The following is a 19358-nucleotide window of genomic DNA, read 5'->3' as shown; positions in this document are numbered from 1 at the left end:
TCATGTGTTGTGTTTTTGGTGCGTATATTTGTAACATTGTAACTATAAAGGTCGCTATAAATGTTTTTTTGTCTTTTCTCCACGTTCAACATATATCCCACTTCAAATATCAAACTGTTTTTTTTTTTGAATTTCTCTCCTCATTTTCTCTTCATCCTCATAAACACGATACGAAAAATCAAGAAAAGCAAATTGAAAATAAACGGGACCCACGCACAAGGTTCGGTTTAGCGCTCACTAGCATTGAGACGCTTTCTCTGCATACCAGGTTCATACTGATACGAGCTCAACCGTCTCTTCCGCTTGCTCGTCAACGAGGGCGACATGCCCATAGTCTGTGAGTAAGGGCATTCGGGTGGAGGAATCATTCCACCGCGCATAGAGTCTGCGTCGTGGTGCTGGCTCCACATGAGGAGCTGCCGTTTGTACTGCAGGTTCATGCGAGTGTGGTCTGTCTCGTCGGAGACTTCTTGAGAGGTTGTCATTGCTGCCGAGGGAGCCGTGAAGACAGTGTTCATCGGCGGGGAATGCTGCCATGACATCTCCATCTCTTCGTCAGAACCTGTGTCCTGGCCATCGTCGCCCGCAGCAAGATCAGGTCGTCCCACGCGCCAGACGCCAGCGCTGTCGTCGAGCAACACGTCGCCGACGCCGAATTCGTCGTAATCGTCATCGTCGCCGTCGTCGAAATCGCTGCCGTACAGATCAGGCATGTCGACGTTGTCGTACGGCTCAGAGACCATGTCCTCGTCCATCTGGATCGCGGACGCGACGTCATGAGCAGGCTGCGGCACGTTCGTCCACAGCGAGTCGGCAGAGATGTTGTCTGCTGCGGCCCAGTATGGACAGCCCATACGCTGCTGGTGCTGCTGATTCGGTGAAAGTAGATTGTTTTTCTGGTACGCAAAAGCACCGGGTCTGACAGTTCCAAAGACTGACATATTGTGATCGTCAACCATCACCACTGTAGATCCGGAAGACGTCGAAGTGTAAATTTGAAAGTAGATGTTGTAGTTGTTGCGTTCAGACGTGATCAATATTTACTAGAACTTCTCGGATGGAAAACCTCTCTGAGAAAAAAGAATGATATAATAATTTCAAAGATGCCATTTTTAATTGCCGTATTGCCGATGATATGCCGCTGATGATTTAAAACATTTTTGAGAGCTTGATAGTGCTGTAGAGTCTGTAAGTTGTATCCGAAGGCTGAAGGGGGTGAGGAGAAAGGGAAAAAAGGAAGGAAAAACTCGAGGGCGAAGAGGCGGCGTTTTGAGCGGCGCGCGGGCTTCGAGGGTTGGGGGTTGGCGGTGACCCCAAGTAGCCAGCCAGCCCCCTCGCGGTCGCTGCAGAATGCTGCTAGTCGGTGGCTGGCGATGTTTGCACCGTTTGGCGGGATTGAAGGCAAAACGAGAGTAAAAGACTTTCTGCGTTTGCGCTGGTTGGTTTGTAGGCGCGCGGTGACCGAGGAACTAGTCGGAACTGAGTGTAGCTGGTATCAAGTTTTACAGATACCTATGGTGATTATACCCTCATGCAACTATATACACGTTCCACCCCCGAACGTTCTCAACCCCGCTATGAACCTCGACAGTCGCCCCCAGCGGCACTATAACAATCCTCCCGTCAACACACCACCGTCTCATGCGCTCCTCACTATCGCCCATTTCCACCCGTAGGCTCTCAATCTCTGTGTACAAAACCCCAGGCTCACCCACATGCGCGCCGTCCTGGTACGCTAGCATTAGCACCCTCATGATCTCCTCTCCGCTCGAAAACGGAAGACGCACGAGCTCTAGGGATCCTGATAACGGCTTAGCTGTAGGCGCTATTTTGAACCCAGGCTCAAGGCTCGAGATACTCGTCGTCAAGACATACGAATGCTCGAGGTCTTCGAGCTCGACTGGCTCTAGTTTTCCTCCCGAGGAGCTTACGTAGCTCAGCTTTCCATGCCATGCCGCCCCGCGCTCTAGATTTTCCTTGGCAGCAATCTTGAACCTGTCGTTGCCCAGCTTGCGGTATTCCGGGGAATCGCTGTCTCCCACCAGCGCCGCATGAATCGCCCACGAAACGACGACCAGCGCGAATATTCTCTGCGCGCTGTCTTCGCCGTTCTTTTGCGTGTAGTCTGGGGTTTGCAGGGGGACAGTGAGGCCGTCAGGTTCGTCGTCTGTAGGTGGAATCACTTCTTTGCTACCGGGCGGGAAAGAACCGTAGAACGGTCGCAAGGGACGTACTGAGCCGTGGAGCATGCTAAACATGGCGGACGTAGGGGATCCAAGATCAAGCGAAGTCATCAGAGCGTTCCCTGATCCGGTTGGAATCGGCAGAATAGTGAGATCGGTTGCTTCCGATATAGGACGGAGCGAGTTGATCAGCTCGTGAATCGATGTATCGCCTGAAAGGATGACGATAGTGTGCGGACCCGACTCTGGCACCAATGATCCCGCAAATGACTGGATCGACGATTTTGACTCAGTCAAGATGTACTCGTGCACAACTCCAAGCTCTTTGAACAGCGGACGGAGCAGGGATGTGTAGACCGCTTCTCCCGTCCTCGCGCCTGCGTTGGCTGAGTTGATGACCGTGACGTTCGCCGATCTAGGGTCGAGATAGGGAGGAAGTTCATTCAGATAGTACTTTTTGATCTCATCAGTAACATCTAATGCTTTGTAGGAGTATACACGTAAAGACGACTCGCTTCCTTCTGGAATCGTAAGGATGACATTGGATGTTAACGCCAGTATCTCCGTAAATGGGATCGAAACCGCCGACCCGTCATCACCGACTCCCTCAAGGGAATTCTCAGCAGCTTCAAACTTCATTTCGTCAATTAGATAGCCAGCAGCAGTTCCTACTGTATCCCAGACTCTTCTTTCACAAACCAGCCTTCAAACCCAGAAAAAAGGACTCAACTTGCGTACGGTGCAGCTCGAGGTGCACAATTCCACGTGATCTACGCAAGTTCAGATAAAAGCGCCAAGAGCCGAGGCCGGGTAGCGCGAGAGTTCTGGTTCCGGTTATCAGATCAAGTTCGAATGTATTGTTTCCGAGCTTTGGTCTCGAATCAGCAGATCTCTGCCGCTCCTGTTTTCTCCTGCTTTCTTCAATTGCTTTCCACCTTGATTTCTTCACAACAATAACAGCTGATTGTTTGCTTTATAAAATATTCTGGACTGATAATGACTGATAAACTGCCCGCCTTCCTCGCAGCCCTGACCCCCGAACAGCTCCAAGGCTTCAACGACTTCAAGTCCGCCATCCCGGCCGTCGTCAAGGAAGCGGAATACAGCGAGATCTATGCGCACAACATTCTAGCGACCGACTCTGCCGCGGTTGACGCGATCATTCTCAAGTTCTTGGTCGCAAACGCGTACGATGTGCCCGCGGCGCGGGCGCAGATTCTCGGGACGCTCAAGTGGAGAAAGGAGTTTAAGCCCTTGTCGGCTGCGTTTGAGGAGGTGCATGATGCAAAGTTTGACGGGCTCGGATACATCACTGAGGATAAGTCGAAGCCGAACGGTGATATCGTGACGTGGAATTTGTACGGACAGGCGGCGGGAAAGCCTGAAGTCGTGTTTGGCGATACCGAGCAGTTCTTGAGATGGCGCGTCGGTGTTATGGAGCGGGGACTGCAGCTGCTTGATTTCGCGAGCGAGAGGACAAAGATCGACCAGGTTCACGACTACATGAATGTCAGTTTTCTGCGAATGGATCCCAACGCGAAGAAGGCCTCAAAGGCAGCAGTCGCCATCTTCAGCAGCCATTATCCCGAGCTTTTGGGCCGCAAGCTGTTCATTAACGTGCCTTTGATCATGGGCTGGATGTTTGCCGCGATGAAACTTTTGGTCTCGAGAGAGACGATGGCGAAGTTTGTAGTGCTGAGCTATGGTAGTCAGCTGGTGGACTATCTTGGACCTGGCATTCCGGAGGTGTATGGTGGAAAGGGACAGCCTTTGAAGGAACAGGATATCTACAGCTCCATAACTCTTCCCGCTGGTTTCACTATCCCTATAGTCGAAGCCGCGCCAGAGCCTGCTACGACTACCGATGCTGCTACTGATGTTCCTGCTGATGCTCCTGCTACCAGCGAGGAAAAATAGTCGATGCAGTTGTCTGGTTGATGAGTACATGTGAGAGACCGCTGCTGTCCTATTTTGTTGTGTGAAGCTTACATGCTTAATTTATAATGTAATATGATTTTGAAGTGCAAAAGGCAGAGGACTGTAGCATGATTTATGTATTAGTTTGAGAACAAATCAATAATCTGTGAAAGGAAATTTGCAACCAGTGTAGGACCTTCGTTTAAATCCCTCAGTTAAAAGCCAAACACCAAAAAGAAGCAAATACTGTATATACAAAAAGCCGACCTAGAAATACATAACCCAAATATCAATCAAGCGCAAGACTATCCAGCATCTTGCGCAACCGCGTCAACTGATCAGTCTCGGCCGCTTCGCCATCAATCAGGTTTTTCAAATGCGGAGAAACCCCTTCCGGCGCCTCAATCAGCTCCTCTGGGACTTCACCAGGATTCAGCACTCTGTCCGGCACAAATTCAGCGCTGCCCATCAAATCCGACATGGTCGGGAAAAAGAAATCGTCGTGGCCGTTATGCTCCCATGACCAGCGCACGACGATCTCCTCTGAATCTATGAGTTTACCCGCCGATATCCGTGCTTTACACCCACACTTCATACTGACTTTCGACGACCGCCGCCGCGGTTTCGACGGATCATGCCGGTCGCGCGGGGCGCCTGAATGCGCGCAGATGTAGATATGACTCCACTCGTACTTTCGCCGGCGTTTCGAGCTCGAGCTCGAGCTCGCGCCGGGCCTGCCGACCTCGCTCTCGTCGTCCTCGCCGTCCACGGGCGCGAACCGTTCGCCTTTTTTCCGCCAAAATCTGCGCGAGGAAGGGCTGTCGAGGAATTTCTCCCAAATTTCAACTGTGATGCTTGTCGTGTACGGCGAGGTTTGAAAAGGGCCGATTAGAGTCTCGCAGGTCTTTTGGTATGAGATCAGAGACTCGATCTCTGATAGCTTGCTTCGGGTCTGTATCAGTTCTTTGAGTGTCTTGTTTGCCGCATCTTTTGCCATCGGCGGTTTTATGCGGTTAGGAGAGCTGGCGACGATGTAATTGACGGGGTTGTTGACAGGCAGCATCGCTATGCTTGGTAGCGCGGCTTCTTCGGTGACTGCTTTTTTCTTGGGATTCTCTGGCGTCTCAACTTTCGTAGTGGCTTCATAAGACTCCACGAGCGGCTGCAAGTCAAGAATCGGCTCGGCCTTGCGGTCAGAAGGCACAGAGTGGTCTTGAGCTACCTCTTCTTGTGCTTCGATCCCATCAGTCGAGCTGGGCGGACTGAGTAACGACGACGTAGACGACGCCATCGACGTGCTCGAAACCGACGACGGCGAGTGCAGGCTCGTGCTCGATTTACTCCGTTTCCGCTCAAACGCGGCGTCGACTATCCTGCTCCATTTGTCGGGTCGATTCTCGAGCTGCTTGAATTTCTCGAGATACCGCGCGGTCTCGGGCGGTAAGTACGATATTCTGCCTGGCACTAGAAACGAGTACGCGCTAACGACTGCTAAACCCGTCCCAACGTCATCCACGTCGTTGGCCTCTCTTTCCATCGTTCTGGGAAATGTGTGTCCTGAGTGACGAACTTGCAATGAAGAATGGGCTGTAAATGAAACTCCAAAGTAGAAGCGAAGCTCAAACGCGGAACCTAAGCTCACAAAGAACGGCCCGACATCAGGAAACTAGCGCTCAATGAGTTCGAACTAGACCGAGGCAGAGATAGAAGCTGGAAAGAGACAGAAGCCGTGCGTTGGAGGAACTGTGGACGAGGATCAGTTTACGCTTTTGGAGAACGGACGGCTTAATCGTTGAGTGTCAGTTTAGGGTTTCGTCGACTCGCGGGCTTGCTGCCTGCAGGTCGAGCATCAAGGCATTAGTTTACGTTATTACTTGAACTTGCTGCAGGTCGCCTACAACTATATAAGGAGTATTTGGAATACGAGTACAACGGTTCCGCTGGAGATGGGTTTTGAAGCTCATGAGGAAGCGGCTGATAAGAAAGAAGCAGCCAGATCAGCCGCTGTCGTGATCCAGGCACTATAGTTCGGGCATTAAGGCACCACTGTACAGAATCTGCAAATGTCGACCTGTGCAGCGCAAGCCTCACAGTATAAGTTGGAGAGCAGAGCCTGAAGATCAAGACAGAGAGATACTGCAGCCTCGTTATAGCCTCGATAGGATATCGCCTCATGCCATCCAAGTTGGAACCTGTCTATTCGATAGTCTAGTCGGAGATTGGTGTAAAAACATGCTATGAACAGTGATGATATGCATTCGGCTGTCTATAGAAACAGAGCTCACAGGGCCATAGTCTCAGGTTCATAGATATCCGCCCTCACCAACCTGACCCCTCTAATCTCTCTGCACCATAGCCAGAAGCCCCATGCCGCCCAACAATGCGTACTTTGCCCATAAATTTTCGCTCAAAAGAATTGTAACATATCCCACTATAGGAATATAGCCCTTGACAGCGCCGACTACTTCCTGCTCCCGATCTAGGTAGTACTGTTTGTAGGAGTAGAGATCGACGTCGTCCATTGCGTTGTTGTCGCCTTTTGTTAATAGTAGCTGTTTTTTTGATCTAGAAGTTCAATGGGAAAGAAACAGATTAGTATAAGTGCAATAAAGATCAAGGAGCTCATTGTAAGGAATGGAAACATACGAAACATGATTCCGCACGACGCGATGCACAATCGGAATATCTCTCCCCTTGACGTTATACACCACAATATCCCCCACCTTCACCCTCGCATCCCGATTCCACAAAAACAAAATATCGCCCCGCTGGAAAGCCGGCTCCATCGAGCCCGACAAGACGACGACGATAGGCGACGGCGAATCAGTCACTACTGACAATCCTTTCCAAAACATGTACGCAGTCGTCAGTACCAGGCAAAAGTTCAGCGCCTGAACCAGCGTTTGCCGTAGCTGCAGACCTGAGAGTTGCGGAAGCATCGTTGGTCTCTTTTTTCCAACTCTGCCGATCGAGGACTGTGTTGAATCTCCCGTTGCTTTTGTTTTGGCTTCTCCTCGAGGTTTACAAACACATACGCGCCTACAGTTGCGGGTGCGAACACCCACAATAGCAGCAAGTCACATGATCTAAACTCTACTCGTCCTTCTCCCATCGTCGACTTGGCCCTCTCCGTCCCGACTCGGTCGATAGACGGAACTGGTTGCGATCACCGCTGTTGACGAACATTGACAATTGTGCTATCGACAATTTAGAAGCGATAATTAGTGATAGACTAGTTCACCACTCCTACTGCACCCTTTGCGCCAATCGTTCTCGGCCCAGCGGCAAACCAAATCAATATGGCTTCAGCACAAGCAATGCGGCGGATATCAAAGGTGCCTTCATTCTGCCAACGGAGCTTTCTATGTCTTACTACTATGCTCATCTTGTGGCACCAATGCTAACATTTCTTGTTGAAAATGACAGGAGATGACGGACATCTCAAACGTCGGATCATCGTCCTTCAAGGCCGGACCAAAGTCAGATTCCGATCTACTAAACTGGGAAGTCGAGGTTCACGGCCCAGCAGGCACTCCCTACGAGGTACGTCCCGCCCCGACACTACACTTGCAATACCTCTTTCCTAACACGTCGACTATCACAAATCTAGGGCGGCGTCTTCAAGCTGGATCTGATACTCCCGCCAGCATACCCATTCAGCCCGCCAACCATGACCTTCACCACAAAGGTATACCATCCCAACGTTCTCCACGACGGCACAGTCTGCATCCCGCTCCTCAAGACTGAGCAATGGAAGCCCGCGTGCAAGCTCATAACAATCATAGACCTCGTCATTGCGCTGCTATCACAACCAAATATCGATGACGCCGTCGAAGGAGATGTTGCTGAAGTTTGGAAGAACGATCGGCCCAAGTTTGACCGGACAGCCAGAGAGTGGACCAAGAAGTATGCCAAATAGTTTTACAGATTCTACAACAGTAACAATTCTACAATCATATTTTCCAGAAAAACCGTCCAATTTACCTATTTATCATATATAAAACAACATAAGAAAAGGCTGGATACAACACAGCAAACACCAAACAGAAACACAAAAAAATAAAAGAAAAATGTCTAAAACAGGTCCACTTTTACACATCCGCAATCAAAATCTATCAACAGATTTAGACGACAGCAAGACCAACGGCGGCCGCCAAAAGAGCAGCCACGCCCATCTTTTCGCTGCTGGAAACAAAGTTGGAGAGCGAGGCAGACGAGGAAGTAGAGCTCGACGAAGACGAAGTCGCGCTGGCAGACGAGCCAGTCGAGTCAGAGGTCGAGGCAGTGTTCGATGCAGTGCTCGAGGCAGAGGCAGAGGCAGAGGCAGAGGCAGACGAGTCAACCTCATCAGCATCAGAGTCGGTCTGCTCAATAGCAGAGTCGGTGGGGATGGTAAGAGCGATCTTGGTGGTCATGGTGGCATCAACCGCGTCACCAGAAACGTCATAGATCGAGTAGTTGGAAGAAAGGTCAGAGATCTTGACGAAAGCACCACGGACGTAAGTGGAGTTAAGACCATCGGCAATGACAGTAGACGCAAGAGTGTCAGGGATGGTGGTGTTAAAATCAATGTTGTTGTAGTAGTCCAAGTAAGTAGTAGGGCGAGCGCTGGCACTAGCGGTGGAAAGGCCGCTGGTGGTAGCAGTAGCGAACTTGGCCGAGAGAGCAGTGAAGTCAGAGAGCATGGTCACGCTTCCATCATCAGCAATGCTGACGAGACCGTAGTCAGAATCCTCCTGAGAGTACTCGTAAACCAAACCGCCGGAGAAGACCTTCGACATGTTGTTGGAGAAGATCGACGCAACTTCCTCAAAGAGACGGGGCTGAACAAGGTTGCAACCAAACTCAGAGAAGAAAACAGGGATGGTGTAGTTCTCAAAGTTCTCAACCAAAGTGTCGAAACCAGCACCCTCGAAGGTGTTTTCGCCACACCATTCGTAAGAGTTGACACCATAGAAGTCGACGGCATCCTCAGCCGGACCAGCCTCGAGGTAGTTGGCAAGGGAGACACGGTAGTCCAAGTCATCAGCCGAAGAGTAGCCGACGGGGATCTGGCGAATGGTGTGGTTGCCCATGTACTCCTTCATGTCACGAACGACAGCCTTGACGTAGTGGGGGGAAGCCTCCGCCGAGGTCTCGTTGTTGACAACCTCGTTTCCAGCAAAGAAGCCGAGGGTGTTGTTATATCCAGCAAAAGCCTCGATAACCGCGAAGACGTGGGTGAGGTAGGACTCAGTGTAGGTAGTCCAGGGCTCATCTCTGTTCAAGCTCTGTCCGTAGATAGGAGTGTTGACATCGAGGAGAAGGTAGATTCCAGCAGCAGCGAGCTTGGTCATGCACTCGTCGTGGTCAATGCTGGGGTCGATGGAGTAGATACGGATGGTCTATTTATGGCAGGCTAGGGTTAGCATTCTGAGCGAAAAGTAAACAAGGCTGATGCGCGTAATCATCAAAAACCCTAACATCAAACGGCTCGGGCGGAAGCAAAATGCCAAAAATAGGAACTGCACAGGATCGCGAAATCCGCTCACACGTCCACCACGCGGGACGCATAAAAACAGAGAAGAGAAGAAAACAAAAAATCTGCTGTTCAGCGGATGTTCACGCCAGGAACAAGCTCATAGCCAATGTAGAGAAGAGAAAATTGATTGCATTACGCGCGCACAGCATCAGGAGACTTAAAACACGAAATGAAAAACTCACGTTGATGCCAAGTTCCTGGAAGAGAACGATATCACGGGTGCAAGACTCAACATCAGAGAGGGGATCGCTTCCATCCTCAAAGGACGAAGATCCTCCGGGCTGGTAGTCAACACCCTTGAGGAAGAACTAGTAGGGCATCAAAATGTTAGCGACTGCGTTCGCATTCAATTGCAGACGGAAGAAAGACGTACAGCTTCTCCAGAGTCGGAGTCAACGAAATATCTGCCGGAGACCTCCTTTGTGCTGATGTAGGAAGCCGACGCGTAAACAGCGAGCGAGGCAAGCGAGGCCACGGAAGAGATGGCTGAGGTGAACTTCATATTTGCGAAAGGAACGATTCGAACGACGGAAACGAGCGACTACGAAACGATATAAGACAATGCTGTAGAGCGAGATAGGGAAAGAGGGAAGAGGAGGACGACGGGAGGGCGCGACGAGTGTTGTTTATAGACGCGAGTCACAACAGATCACTTGTGACTCGGTTTGCCCCTGCGGCGCCCCTGTGACCAGGGCTCGTTCTTACGCGTCCCGAGGAATGCAGAGCCAGAGAAAAACCTTAAAATATCCCCTGCGCCTCGCTCTCGTCCACGGGCCGGCCGCTGAGCTCCTGCTCCAATTTCCGCTGCAGTACCGAGTCTGCGTCTTCGTCCCGGCGCCATGCCGTCTGCGGGTCGATGTAAACAATGACTCTGGAGCCCACCGCCGTCACCGGACGTCGGGCAGTGTCTTTTTGGTGCAGGTGCGGTGCAGGTGCGGGTGCTGTAAATACACGTCCATGTTCACGTAAACAAATCGCACGCGACCCTGGCTCTCATGCCATCAACAGTGTGAAACTCCCATCCCGCCTGCCAGACACCGGTATGATCTCATCAAAGCCCAGTCAGGGGCCGCTGTTATTCCTCCTGTCATTGTTTCTTCTCTCTCATCTTCCACCCCCTGGCGAGGCATCACCCATCACCCAGCGCGTGAGCTACGCGTTATTCGCGACCCCGACGCGTTCGACGGTCTCGCCCTGGCCCGCTCCATAACCAATCCCTTCCGTGCTCTCGACGGCCTCCAGCCGTGTCCATGTAGAGCCGTAGACACTGCCTGTCAACCCGCGGTCGCGTGTGAACCCTCTCGGGCGTTCCATAGGCGTCGGCGTATACACATGCCGACCGAGTTGCTGGTAAGCTCCTGCATACCCAATCTGCCCCTCGCCTCTTCCAACTCCAGTAGGCTCGTCCTATAAAATTTCCATTTTCAACTTGCTCGGGCCCCGTCTACACCGACCCTGTCGTGCCGATGTCGGTGTCGGCGAAAACGGACCCTGACCGGCTCTCTACGGACTCTCCTCCCTTCCTAGCGCTCCTGAGGGTTTTTTTCGCCGTGGTTTTTTTTAGAAAGCGTAGAAAGTCCCTATCGCGCTTTGACGAAGATTTGCCCTTCCGCGACTCCGAAAATACCTTCGTTCAGCACCTACGCGCTATTTTGCTAATTTCCACTAATCGACGATGCTCCCCACTCTCAATGGACCGTCCGCCAGTCCAGATCTTGGCCATCGATCGATCCTCAGCGTCCGGGCGGCATCCGGGCGCCGCACGACATCATTTACTGACTCCCCGTGTTGTGATGTTAACCCAGCCAAGGGGACGAGAGCGGATCCACAAATGGCAGGGTCTTTTCTCCATTCCCCGTTCTATAACTAGCAGTAAATTCGGTATAGATCGATACTACGGTCTGGTTAGCGGTTCTTGACCGATTGAGTTGTATTTATTATCAGCGACGTCCGCGGGGCTCGCCTCGTGGGAGACGCGTCAGCTCAGAATCTAAAGCTGGCCAAATACTCGTAGTCATCCTCCACCACCGCAAGATCGTCTTGCGCTATGACGTGTCCGCCTTCCCGGAACTCTCTCCACTCCTCTTCCACAAGCATCTCGTTGCCCTCCAAGGTGAAAGTATGATCGTGCAGGAGATTGCTCATGTGGCGCTCGAAATATCCTCGCAGGCGTCTGGTGGCTTCCGCTTCTGGCTGCACCATATCCGCCTTGTACCATTTCCCGTTGCATTTCACGTTGATATTGAAAATCCTGCTAATCATCTCCAGCTCATCTGCCTTTCGTAGTTCGTCGCAATTGTTGAGCACCAGCGTCTTCAAGGGACTCATCCGACCCATGACTTCCCACGGAACAAATTCCGGTATTCTGCTTTCGGGCATTTTGAGCCTGCGTCTCCTGAGCTCTCTCTCATACCTCTTCCTCCTCGTATAAGCCTCTTTGAGCCGCGACCTCACTATCCGACTGTCCGCAGTCGTGCTTGCAATCAACAGCAGCAGGCTTTCGGTATTCACAAGCGTGCCCGACAGGTCCAAATACTCGAGCTCCCTTAATTGCGCCAGCTCTCGGATTGTAACATCGTCAACGTTGATGTTCAGTCCAATCCGCAACCGCTTCAGATGTGGAACCAAATCGACAATCATTGTAATCAAAAGCTGCTTATCCCACCGTTCCTGCGCAAACCTGCTCCTCACATAATGTGAACCGGCCAAAAGCGCAAATGTAGACGTATCGCTGCGCCGGTATCTATCCTTCGTCTGGAACTTGAGATCGTAGCAATAATCAATAGAGAGCGTATGCACTTTGTTTGGATCACATCGCCACAGAAAATCAACAAGTTCCGCCCCAGAGATACCGACTCCGCCCAAATCGATCTCAGATAGATTTTTGTACTCATCTACTATCACGGGCATCCACTCCGTTTCCACTCTATGGACGTACTGGGGTACTCCATTTTCGATCATCACTGTCCTTGGTACTGCACCACCACTGCATTTATTCACCGCCAATTTCTCAACCGATGACGGTAATATAGGAAACGTGCTCAACGCACTCAGCGTACTTCCGCTGATGTTGAACTCCTTCAGCTTCGAGCAGCCTCTGAAATCCAGTCTGAACGTATTAGGCGGATCCAGAGTCTCAAAGTTGAGGTCGCGGTTGCGCGCAAGCACGATGTTCGTCATAGTGAACGTGGTCAACCCCGGGAAGAGCCACACTAGACGCTGGACTGTACGCGCGCCTATATCGGCATATCGCGCACGTTCCGGCGGCGACATGATAGATCGTCCGCCTAGGCACAGACTCTTCACTCGGGGAAACGTCTTGAAGTCTTGGTTGGATGCCGGTAGAAGAAAGTCAAGCTTATACGTCACGCGTTGGTCGACAGAGGTATTCGACTGTCCCGAATAGAAAGTGAGGTGCGTGATGTTCGGAAACTTGCCTTCTAGAAAAAGACTCATGAACGACGACATGTCGTCAAGCGTAAACTGAACCTCCCGCAGTCCATCAAACACTGACCAAGTCGTAGGCGAGTACGCGTCAGAGGGTAGCTCTAGGATCTTGGTATAGCCCTCCACAAACAGCTTGCGCAGTCGGCTTTGAAAGATCGTAAACTCCCTCATCTCGTCTTCGTCTTTGTAATCGGCGCATCTTAAAATCAGCTCCAAGGATTTCCTGGTCCCGTCCACTGATAGATTGTGTAGATAAACCTCCGCAAGAGCGTCGCCAGCTCGCTTGACCATCATCTCGACAAAGCTGAAGGGAACTGGTTCTTTGGCTCGTCTCAGATCGAGTCTGCGCCACAGCTCGGGTGTGTTCTTGATATAGTCTCTCCACAGTCGACTCACGCTTTCCATCTGTGCAATCTCAAACGTGTCCAGGTAGCGCATGATTGCTGTGAAGTTTTCCTGGTACAGGTACTGAGCGGGATCGTGCACTGATTTGTCTGGCGGCAGTGCGCTGCTCAGGGATGCGGATGCTTGCACGGGTGTCTCGGTATCCACGTCCATCGCAAAGTCAGAGATTCTAGCCTGATCGTCTCTCTGCATTGGTTCTTCCTCCATTGTAAAAGTATAGCGAGTCACTGATCCTAATCAGTCAAATCCTGTGTAAGGGGGTGAGCGATCTGTCTCGCCGTAATTGAATCAGACATCGAGACTTACCATTCGACGCACGGCAGTATATTCTTGTGATTCGCCAATATATTGCTAGTATATTTTCGAGAATTTTCCGCTGAATCCTCACTGAATTGATTGTCCCAGTATCGATGATAGCAGTGGTTGTTCGGATATGATAAGAATGATGATCGTATGAGGGAGATGCCCCTGCGGCACATTGAGTTTATCTGTGCCTCTGGGGTCGCTGCGCAATCTCCAAACCTTCATTTTGTCGAGGTCGCCAAAAGAAGATCCAGCGTTTTAACATCGTCTACTTTACAGCGTCTCTCAGTTCTATGAATTCTTACGATATTGGTATAAAATTAGTTGGAGTATTATTATGCGAATTATGAGATTAAAATTAACGTTCGCGAATACCAAGGCGAGACCAATGAGATAGAACTATGCACAAATGAATGACTTCTCAAGCAATCTCCAGATTTGACTCCAAGAACTTGCTCGTTTTCAAAAACTTCGGCACCGAGTCTGCCGCCATCAGAGAAAACACCTGCGACCGCACCTCGATAAGCAAGCTTATGATCCGCTTCAGATTCGCGATCGACACATCCAGCGATTTCGGAGACTTTTCTTTCGTCGACGTGTCTGGCGATCTGATTGCCGTCATGCCTTCGCGCACGCGTGTGCGCAGGTCGTAGTCGATGTTAACCTCGGATGCGGAGCCGCGAGCCAGAAAGACGTGGTATACGACCCATGCCTCACTTATACAGACGTCCACTTTCTGGATCGTCGCCGTAGCAAAATCATCTCGTTCAAGCTCCTCATACATCGCAATGACCTTGCTGCTTTCCGAGTATAACACGAGGTTCTCGACACACAGATGGTCTTCCAAGTGCTCCCGAAACAGCAGTCGTAAAGCCGGATTCTCGAGGATACTGTTCAGCTTCTGCGTCTTGTCGGCTCCGGGCGACGAAACCCGAGTGATGGGAGACTCCGGCCGTTTCACCTTGCTAACCGGGGCGCCAGACGAAGAGCGGCTTGCGAGCGGCGGCCACCCTGCAAGCTGTCTTCCCTTACTGGCCAGCGTATAGTGGGCGTTCTTGTCCACTATGAACGATGTGGCAGAAGAGCCCGATTTTCCGTCTAATCGCACAATCAGGCCCTGATCAACAAACTCATCGAGCAGTATCTGAGCCTCCTGATTGTTGATAGCTGTCGTCCAGTCCATAATCCAGCGCCTCGCATCAGCACCCGAAAAGCAGTGTTTGTATTCCTTCAGATGAAGACGCTTGACTTCGTATATGCGCACGCCCATGCCCGAGTCGCTGTTTTTGTCAAAGTAGAAACCTGGGTCTGGCACTGTCTCGGCTCCTGACGCGCTCATGGGTGGGGCTGACTGCTGGCGCTGCTTTCCAGAGAAGACATAGGTTGAAGTGGAGGAGCCTGTGCCGGTGTGTAGCATTCCAGACATATTTGGTTGCTTGAGAGTGCTGATGCTGTTGCTGTTTTTGCTGTGATGTGCTGAATGTCCGGAGGATGAGGACGAGGAGGAGTGGTAGTAGTTGGGGCTGGTTCCGGCAAATCTCTGAAAGACGATCTCGACGAACTGACTCGAGGTGTAAATGTAGTCGGTGAGCGGATCGCGCTCCAGCGTGACCAAGCGCATACAGCTGGAGTGATATTTGAGAAGGCTGGTGACGTTTGGGGCCGAGATGCCGTTTCGCTGTGTGAAGAGGTACAGAACCGCGCAGCCCTTGGGGGTGAGCTGGAGAAGGAGGTTCTCGCTGAATTTCTCGGTGGTGGGATCATTTGCGCATTTGATGAAGTGAGCAGACATGAAGCTCTGCATGAGCTTCAGGCACATGGGCCGGTCGACTTGGTAGGAGGTGATTGTGGTCGAGGTGGTTTTATTGCCAGCGCGATCGAACGACCGGACGTTCTGCTGCATCTTGAGATTCATGAGATTGCTCACCGCGTCGTCAGCCTTGAACGAGAGCGGGTACGGAGCAGAGAAGACGCCGACGAAGTGGTCCATGAGCGGGAGAGAGATGGTGAGGACTGAGAAAATGCAGCTGAGGTCGTCGTAGTGTGGCCGGTTGTCCGTAGTCAACTTGAAAATACGCTCGGCGCGATGGAGAGTACGCGGCGTAGTCGACGGCTGCATCTCTTCATGATCCGGCGCGCGAACGGTTTCCAGAGGGGTGTACCGGGGAGTTGTGCTGCTTGGAGAATACTGCAGGGCGACCTGGGGGCCGAGAGAGCGAGGGCGATGGGAGGCCGGATGAGGGTCTACAAATCCGGGTGGGGAGGTCGTCCTGAAGAACTCGGCTAATGAGGCTGTCGTCTTTGAGCTGTATTTGTCTGCAGCGAGCTCGTCGAAGTCGTCATCGTCCAAGTCCATAACTGGGGTGCTTTGCTGGACGGAGAAGGAGAACAGGCAGAGATATCAACCGCCCGGGGCGGGGACCAGAGCGAGCCCGACATTCTATATTTCGTCGTCTGGTATAAGTACCCATCTACCTGCTTGGCGGCGGGCTTTTTGCTTCCCTCGTGGCTGCCACGCGAGCCGTCTGGTGGAGGCCCCAGCTCGCGCAAGTTGGGGCAGTTGCCGATGATAAAGTTGCATAAATTGAATCTTAAATCGTCATTGTACTTTGCGCCTCGGGCCAGTCCGCCGGAGATCGTCTTTTCTTCTGTCTTTTCTTCTTTTTCTTTTATTTTTTCCTTCTTTTGTTCTGCTTCTCTGTCTTGTTTCTTCAATCGGAGGATGAGAGAACTAAGACTGTTCACAGGGTCCATGGGCGCACTGCACGACAAGCAGCAAGGCAGCATGGGCGGCATGTCATCCGCACTTGAGGTCGGAATTTAATCCACATTCTACTTCAAACTTGATCATTCACCAGCATGAGCCTGGGCCAGCCAACGTTATAGATGATACGCTAGCCTACAGTACCTTGCACCACTGCCGCACCACGGTGCCTCGCGCAACCGTTGCCAATTCGCGCAAACTGACTTCGACCATACTCATTCCGCCCGAGCCACCAGTTCCCTGGATAAGTCCTGCTCTTTCCAAACCTTCCCACGCCTCCGCTGCCTGCTCCCTAGACCAAATCCGAAACGGCATCGACACCACCGCGCCCGCTGCTGCTTCGGCCAGCCTCGTCTCACCCGCTTTCATCATGTACTCGCCATATGCGATCGCAAAGTTTACAGATCCGGATGAGGCCGCTGTCTGCACCTTGGTCGAGCTCGTGCGTCCGGTGCTATCGTCTGTTGTTGTTGTTGTTGTTGTTGTTGTCGTTGTTGTTGTCACTGCTGTCGACTCCGCGCGTCCGTACTTGATTTCTGCTCGAGCTGCGCACACCAGTAGCATAAGACCCAGTTCAGATAAGCCTACCAATACTAGAGTTAGAACGCAAAGTACTCTTTTTAAAAAAATAAGTGCCCAGCGGTGAGCCTGACTGCCTTCTTACCTGCTACCCGTTCCATAGCGCCGGCGCCTTCAGTCGCGCCTAAATCTAACCGGGTCACTAGCTCTGCCGAAAGCGACAACGCATCTGTACAACCTCTAACACACATTGCCAATTGTACATGAACTTGTCTCGGATCCCGCGTCGTCGCAAACACTCGCCGGATTAGCCGCTGGACCGACGGTGCCTTGCTGAGCTTTTGCACCTCTGTGTTCCAGGTTTGCGCGACCTCATCTGAGACGCTGGCCGCTTTCCCGGATTCAAGAGTGGCCGCTGCCTCGCAGATGCTCCAGAACTTTTCAACCTCGGACGGATGCGGGATCAAGACTACCCGGTGGCTAAACCTACTGCGCACTCGTTTCTCGAGCATCTCCGGGGCAGTCATGCGACTGCTCATGCCGATAATGCACATACTCGGCGCCCGAGTTTTTCCACTTGAGGTGGCAGAATATCGGGGGGATTGCGCCGCATCGAGCAAGTTGTACAGCAGCGTTTGCCGATTCTGCATCGTCGCGAACCGCTCAAACTCATCTAGAATGATAACGACCGACACCACCGCTCCGTTGTCGTCGTCATCCTCGTCATCCCTTTCGTCGTCGTTATCAATCTTAGCTTCCTCAAGCCCCGATCTTCCAGAGAGCATGGTGACAAGCCGAGATAGGGTACGGTTTGCACTTTGACGGCGGTATACTCTCCGCCCACCGTCAGCCGTCTCGCCTTCCTCGATCCCTCTCCTCCCGCGCTCAATCTGTAGCGCAATCTCATGTAAAGCTAATTTGTCATCGGTCTGAGCTAGACCTGACAACCGAACCGTGATAAAATGCCCTCGATATTTTCGGTGCAGATCAGCCAGTACGCTGTCGATAACCAGCGACTTTCCAGATCCTCGAGGCCCAAGCAGCAAAGCTGAATTTCCCCCGTGAAACGACGCTAAAGATATGGAAGCAGCCGACGCCGAGGTATTTGCGTCAGGCTTTGCCATTGCTGCCGCGTGAATCGGCGCAAGAATTGTTTGCTCTATCAGATGGTACATTTTTCTATCTCGCATTCGCAGTCAGTAAACCTTCATCTTTGAATATAATCAAAAATATCGCAGACAGTCGTACCCGTAGACGGTTTCGAGTCCCACCATACGTGGCCGGAGTCGGCCGTTCAATTGACCTAGTACTCTTCGCTTTACTTTCTGTATATCCGTCAACTCATCTGAGTTATTTTGCCGCAAAAATTCAGAGCTCGAGGATGTAGAGCCGGTCTCCATTGGCGTGGCCATCCCCTCTTTCTCGGCCGAGATCAATTGTATTTCCTCAGTGGCGAGTGCGGTACTGCTTGCTATTGAATTACCGTCCTCGCTGTCAGATTCGGGAGCAGGATCCGGGTGGGGTTGTCCAGCAGACACTTTCGGTCTCTTTGGAGCGATCACATCTGCCAAAGATCCCAACAGTTTTCGTCCTGAATTCTTCACGGCCGATAAAAGAGATTTTTCCCCATCAGATTTTTCGGCTGCTAGTGAGGTAGATTCGTCGTCCTGTTCCTCGTCATCTTCTTCACGCCGACGTTTGCGTGACTGCTTTGTCGGAGTGACCTCGGGGGTTGTGGTATCAATTGATTTTCTAGAGGCAGAAAGATCACTTTTCCGCGGTGATGGTGTAGTAATAGAAACTCGCTTCGTCCTGGATCTGTCGCTGTTCTCAGCTGAGGCAACCTGATCGGGTTCTGTGGTTGGTGTTCTGATCCGTCTCGTTCTTGAGGTACTTGGGCTAGGAGAAACATTTGAAAGAGATTGTCGACCACGCGTGGGAGTGGGCGAAACAGATCGTGAATCGGAGGCTGCCGCCCTTCTTCGAGATCGCATACGGGAAGACTCAGAGAGCGAAGTCGAGGGCTTTTCACGATCCAGCGAGGCACCGCCGCCGGGACTGCTCGTAGATCGTGGCGTCCGCCTTGTGGCCATGATGCTGCTATCTAACAGCTACCAGTTCTGTCTTGACCAAGGTGATGATTAGAGGATGCCGTCGAAGGCGAGCGCAGAGACAATTAGAACTAATTTGACGACAGGGGAACGCGCGACGCGTCCACGGTCTGTTCTTTCTTAATGGAAAATATAAACCTTATTTTATGCAACGTCAACACTTGCGGGGTTTGTATCATTACGTTTAG

The 19358-nt window shown here is 51.7% G+C and overlaps 11 protein-coding genes across 11 annotated transcripts; 3 read left to right on the top strand and 8 right to left on the bottom strand.

Annotated features, from left to right (window-relative positions):
• Window positions 1-105: 105 nt before the first annotated feature.
• BZA70DRAFT_30312 (uncharacterized protein) lies at window positions 106-1244 on the bottom strand. Its single transcript, XM_064914750.1, has one exon. It carries the CDS (start codon window positions 957-959, stop codon window positions 228-230), a length of 732 nt encoding a protein of 243 aa, XP_064770963.1. The 5' UTR covers window positions 960-1244; the 3' UTR covers window positions 106-227.
• Window positions 1245-1529: 285 nt separating this feature from the next.
• Window positions 1530-2987, bottom strand: BZA70DRAFT_253881 (ATP-NAD kinase-like domain-containing protein; the record flags this gene model as incomplete). The annotated part of the gene is made up of 2 exons (XM_064910745.1): window positions 2145-2987; window positions 1530-2090 (listed from the first exon to the last, which is right to left on the bottom strand). The coding sequence occupies exons 1-2, from the start codon at window positions 2820-2822 to the stop codon at window positions 1530-1532; spliced, it is 1239 nt and encodes a 412-aa protein (XP_064770962.1). The 5' UTR covers window positions 2823-2987.
• Window positions 2988-4260, top strand: BZA70DRAFT_272524 (phosphatidylinositol transfer protein SFH5). Its single transcript, XM_064911670.1, has one exon. The coding sequence runs from the start codon at window positions 3180-3182 to the stop codon at window positions 4098-4100; it is 921 nt and encodes a 306-aa protein (XP_064770961.1). The 5' UTR covers window positions 2988-3179; the 3' UTR covers window positions 4101-4260.
• Window positions 4246-5797, bottom strand: BZA70DRAFT_30368 (uncharacterized protein). The gene has a single exon (XM_064914756.1). It carries the CDS (start codon window positions 5635-5637, stop codon window positions 4390-4392), a length of 1248 nt encoding a protein of 415 aa, XP_064770960.1. The 5' UTR covers window positions 5638-5797; the 3' UTR covers window positions 4246-4389.
• A 558-nt stretch (window positions 5798-6355) lies between these two features.
• Window positions 6356-7230, bottom strand: BZA70DRAFT_30307 (uncharacterized protein). Its single transcript, XM_064914748.1, has 2 exons — window positions 6747-7230; window positions 6356-6665 (listed from the first exon to the last, which is right to left on the bottom strand). The coding sequence occupies exons 1-2, from the start codon at window positions 7037-7039 to the stop codon at window positions 6437-6439; spliced, it is 522 nt and encodes a 173-aa protein (XP_064770959.1). The 5' UTR covers window positions 7040-7230; the 3' UTR covers window positions 6356-6436.
• A 7-nt stretch (window positions 7231-7237) lies between these two features.
• On the top strand, window positions 7238-8141 carry BZA70DRAFT_272522 (ubiquitin-conjugating enzyme/RWD-like protein). The gene is made up of 3 exons (XM_064911669.1): window positions 7238-7435; window positions 7527-7643; window positions 7711-8141. The coding sequence occupies exons 1-3, from the start codon at window positions 7400-7402 to the stop codon at window positions 8017-8019; spliced, it is 462 nt and encodes a 153-aa protein (XP_064770958.1). The 5' UTR covers window positions 7238-7399; the 3' UTR covers window positions 8020-8141.
• Window positions 8009-10224, bottom strand: BZA70DRAFT_30202 (Glucanosyltransferase-domain-containing protein). The gene is made up of 3 exons (XM_064914729.1): window positions 9995-10224; window positions 9804-9929; window positions 8009-9484 (listed from the first exon to the last, which is right to left on the bottom strand). Exons 1-3 carry the CDS (start codon window positions 10121-10123, stop codon window positions 8225-8227), a joined length of 1515 nt encoding a protein of 504 aa, XP_064770957.1. The 5' UTR covers window positions 10124-10224; the 3' UTR covers window positions 8009-8224.
• A 735-nt stretch (window positions 10225-10959) lies between these two features.
• Window positions 10960-11572, top strand: BZA70DRAFT_30190 (uncharacterized protein). Its single transcript, XM_064914726.1, has one exon. It carries the CDS (start codon window positions 11088-11090, stop codon window positions 11538-11540), a length of 453 nt encoding a protein of 150 aa, XP_064770956.1. The 5' UTR covers window positions 10960-11087; the 3' UTR covers window positions 11541-11572.
• Window positions 11539-14015, bottom strand: BZA70DRAFT_293226 (uncharacterized protein). Its single transcript, XM_064914407.1, has 2 exons — window positions 13780-14015; window positions 11539-13721 (listed from the first exon to the last, which is right to left on the bottom strand). The coding sequence occupies exon 2, from the start codon at window positions 13678-13680 to the stop codon at window positions 11605-11607; it is 2076 nt and encodes a 691-aa protein (XP_064770955.1). The 5' UTR covers window positions 13681-13721; window positions 13780-14015; the 3' UTR covers window positions 11539-11604.
• On the bottom strand, window positions 13968-16237 carry BZA70DRAFT_30198 (uncharacterized protein). The gene has a single exon (XM_064914728.1). It carries the CDS (start codon window positions 16130-16132, stop codon window positions 14198-14200), a length of 1935 nt encoding a protein of 644 aa, XP_064770954.1. The 5' UTR covers window positions 16133-16237; the 3' UTR covers window positions 13968-14197.
• Window positions 16238-16946: 709 nt separating this feature from the next.
• On the bottom strand, window positions 16947-19246 carry BZA70DRAFT_272507 (uncharacterized protein). The gene is made up of 2 exons (XM_064911668.1): window positions 18298-19246; window positions 16947-18228 (listed from the first exon to the last, which is right to left on the bottom strand). Exons 1-2 carry the CDS (start codon window positions 19150-19152, stop codon window positions 17161-17163), a joined length of 1923 nt encoding a protein of 640 aa, XP_064770953.1. The 5' UTR covers window positions 19153-19246; the 3' UTR covers window positions 16947-17160.
• Between the last annotated feature and the right edge of the window lie 112 nt (window positions 19247-19358).

The sequence above is a fragment of the Myxozyma melibiosi genome (genome assembly GCF_037950935.1).
Source record: "Myxozyma melibiosi strain Phaff 52-87 chromosome Unknown BZA70scaffold_1, whole genome shotgun sequence".
NCBI lineage: Eukaryota > Fungi > Ascomycota > Lipomycetes > Lipomycetales > Lipomycetaceae > Myxozyma > Myxozyma melibiosi.
This window is presented reverse-complemented; position numbering and strand designations above follow the sequence as displayed.

Bases quoted from the DNA above. Each gene is read 5' to 3' on its own strand.
- BZA70DRAFT_30190 (XM_064914726.1), top strand. From the start codon at position 11,088: ATGTCGGTGTCGGCGAAAACGGACCCTGACCGGCTCTCTACGGACTCT.
- BZA70DRAFT_30198 (XM_064914728.1), bottom strand. From the start codon at position 16,132: ATGGACTTGGACGATGACGACTTCGACGAGCTCGCTGCAGACAAATAC.
- BZA70DRAFT_30202 (XM_064914729.1), bottom strand. From the start codon at position 10,123: ATGAAGTTCACCTCAGCCATCTCTTCCGTGGCCTCGCTTGCCTCGCTC. The intron at 9,930-9,994 runs GTACGTCTTTCT...ATGCCCTACTAG, and splicing joins ACTCCGACTCTGGAGAAGCT to TTCTTCCTCAAGGGTGTTGA. The intron at 9,485-9,803 runs GTGAGTTTTTCA...TGCCATAAATAG, and splicing joins TCCAGGAACTTGGCATCAAC to ACCATCCGTATCTACTCCAT.
- BZA70DRAFT_30368 (XM_064914756.1), bottom strand. From the start codon at position 5,637: ATGGAAAGAGAGGCCAACGACGTGGATGACGTTGGGACGGGTTTAGCA.
- BZA70DRAFT_30307 (XM_064914748.1), bottom strand. From the start codon at position 7,039: ATGCTTCCGCAACTCTCAGGTCTGCAGCTACGGCAAACGCTGGTTCAG. The intron at 6,666-6,746 runs GTATGTTTCCAT...TTGAACTTCTAG, and splicing joins GTCGTGCGGAATCATGTTTC to ATCAAAAAAACAGCTACTAT.
- BZA70DRAFT_30312 (XM_064914750.1), bottom strand. From the start codon at position 959: ATGGTTGACGATCACAATATGTCAGTCTTTGGAACTGTCAGACCCGGT.
- BZA70DRAFT_272507 (XM_064911668.1), bottom strand. From the start codon at position 19,152: ATGGCCACAAGGCGGACGCCACGATCTACGAGCAGTCCCGGCGGCGGT. The intron at 18,229-18,297 runs CTGCGATATTTT...AGAAAAATGTAC, and splicing joins CCGTCTACGGGTACGACTGT to CATCTGATAGAGCAAACAAT.
- BZA70DRAFT_293226 (XM_064914407.1), bottom strand. From the start codon at position 13,680: ATGGAGGAAGAACCAATGCAGAGAGACGATCAGGCTAGAATCTCTGAC.
- BZA70DRAFT_272524 (XM_064911670.1), top strand. From the start codon at position 3,180: ATGACTGATAAACTGCCCGCCTTCCTCGCAGCCCTGACCCCCGAACAG.
- BZA70DRAFT_272522 (XM_064911669.1), top strand. From the start codon at position 7,400: ATGGCTTCAGCACAAGCAATGCGGCGGATATCAAAG. The intron at 7,436-7,526 runs GTGCCTTCATTC...TGAAAATGACAG, and splicing joins CAATGCGGCGGATATCAAAG to GAGATGACGGACATCTCAAA. The intron at 7,644-7,710 runs GTACGTCCCGCC...TCACAAATCTAG, and splicing joins CAGCAGGCACTCCCTACGAG to GGCGGCGTCTTCAAGCTGGA.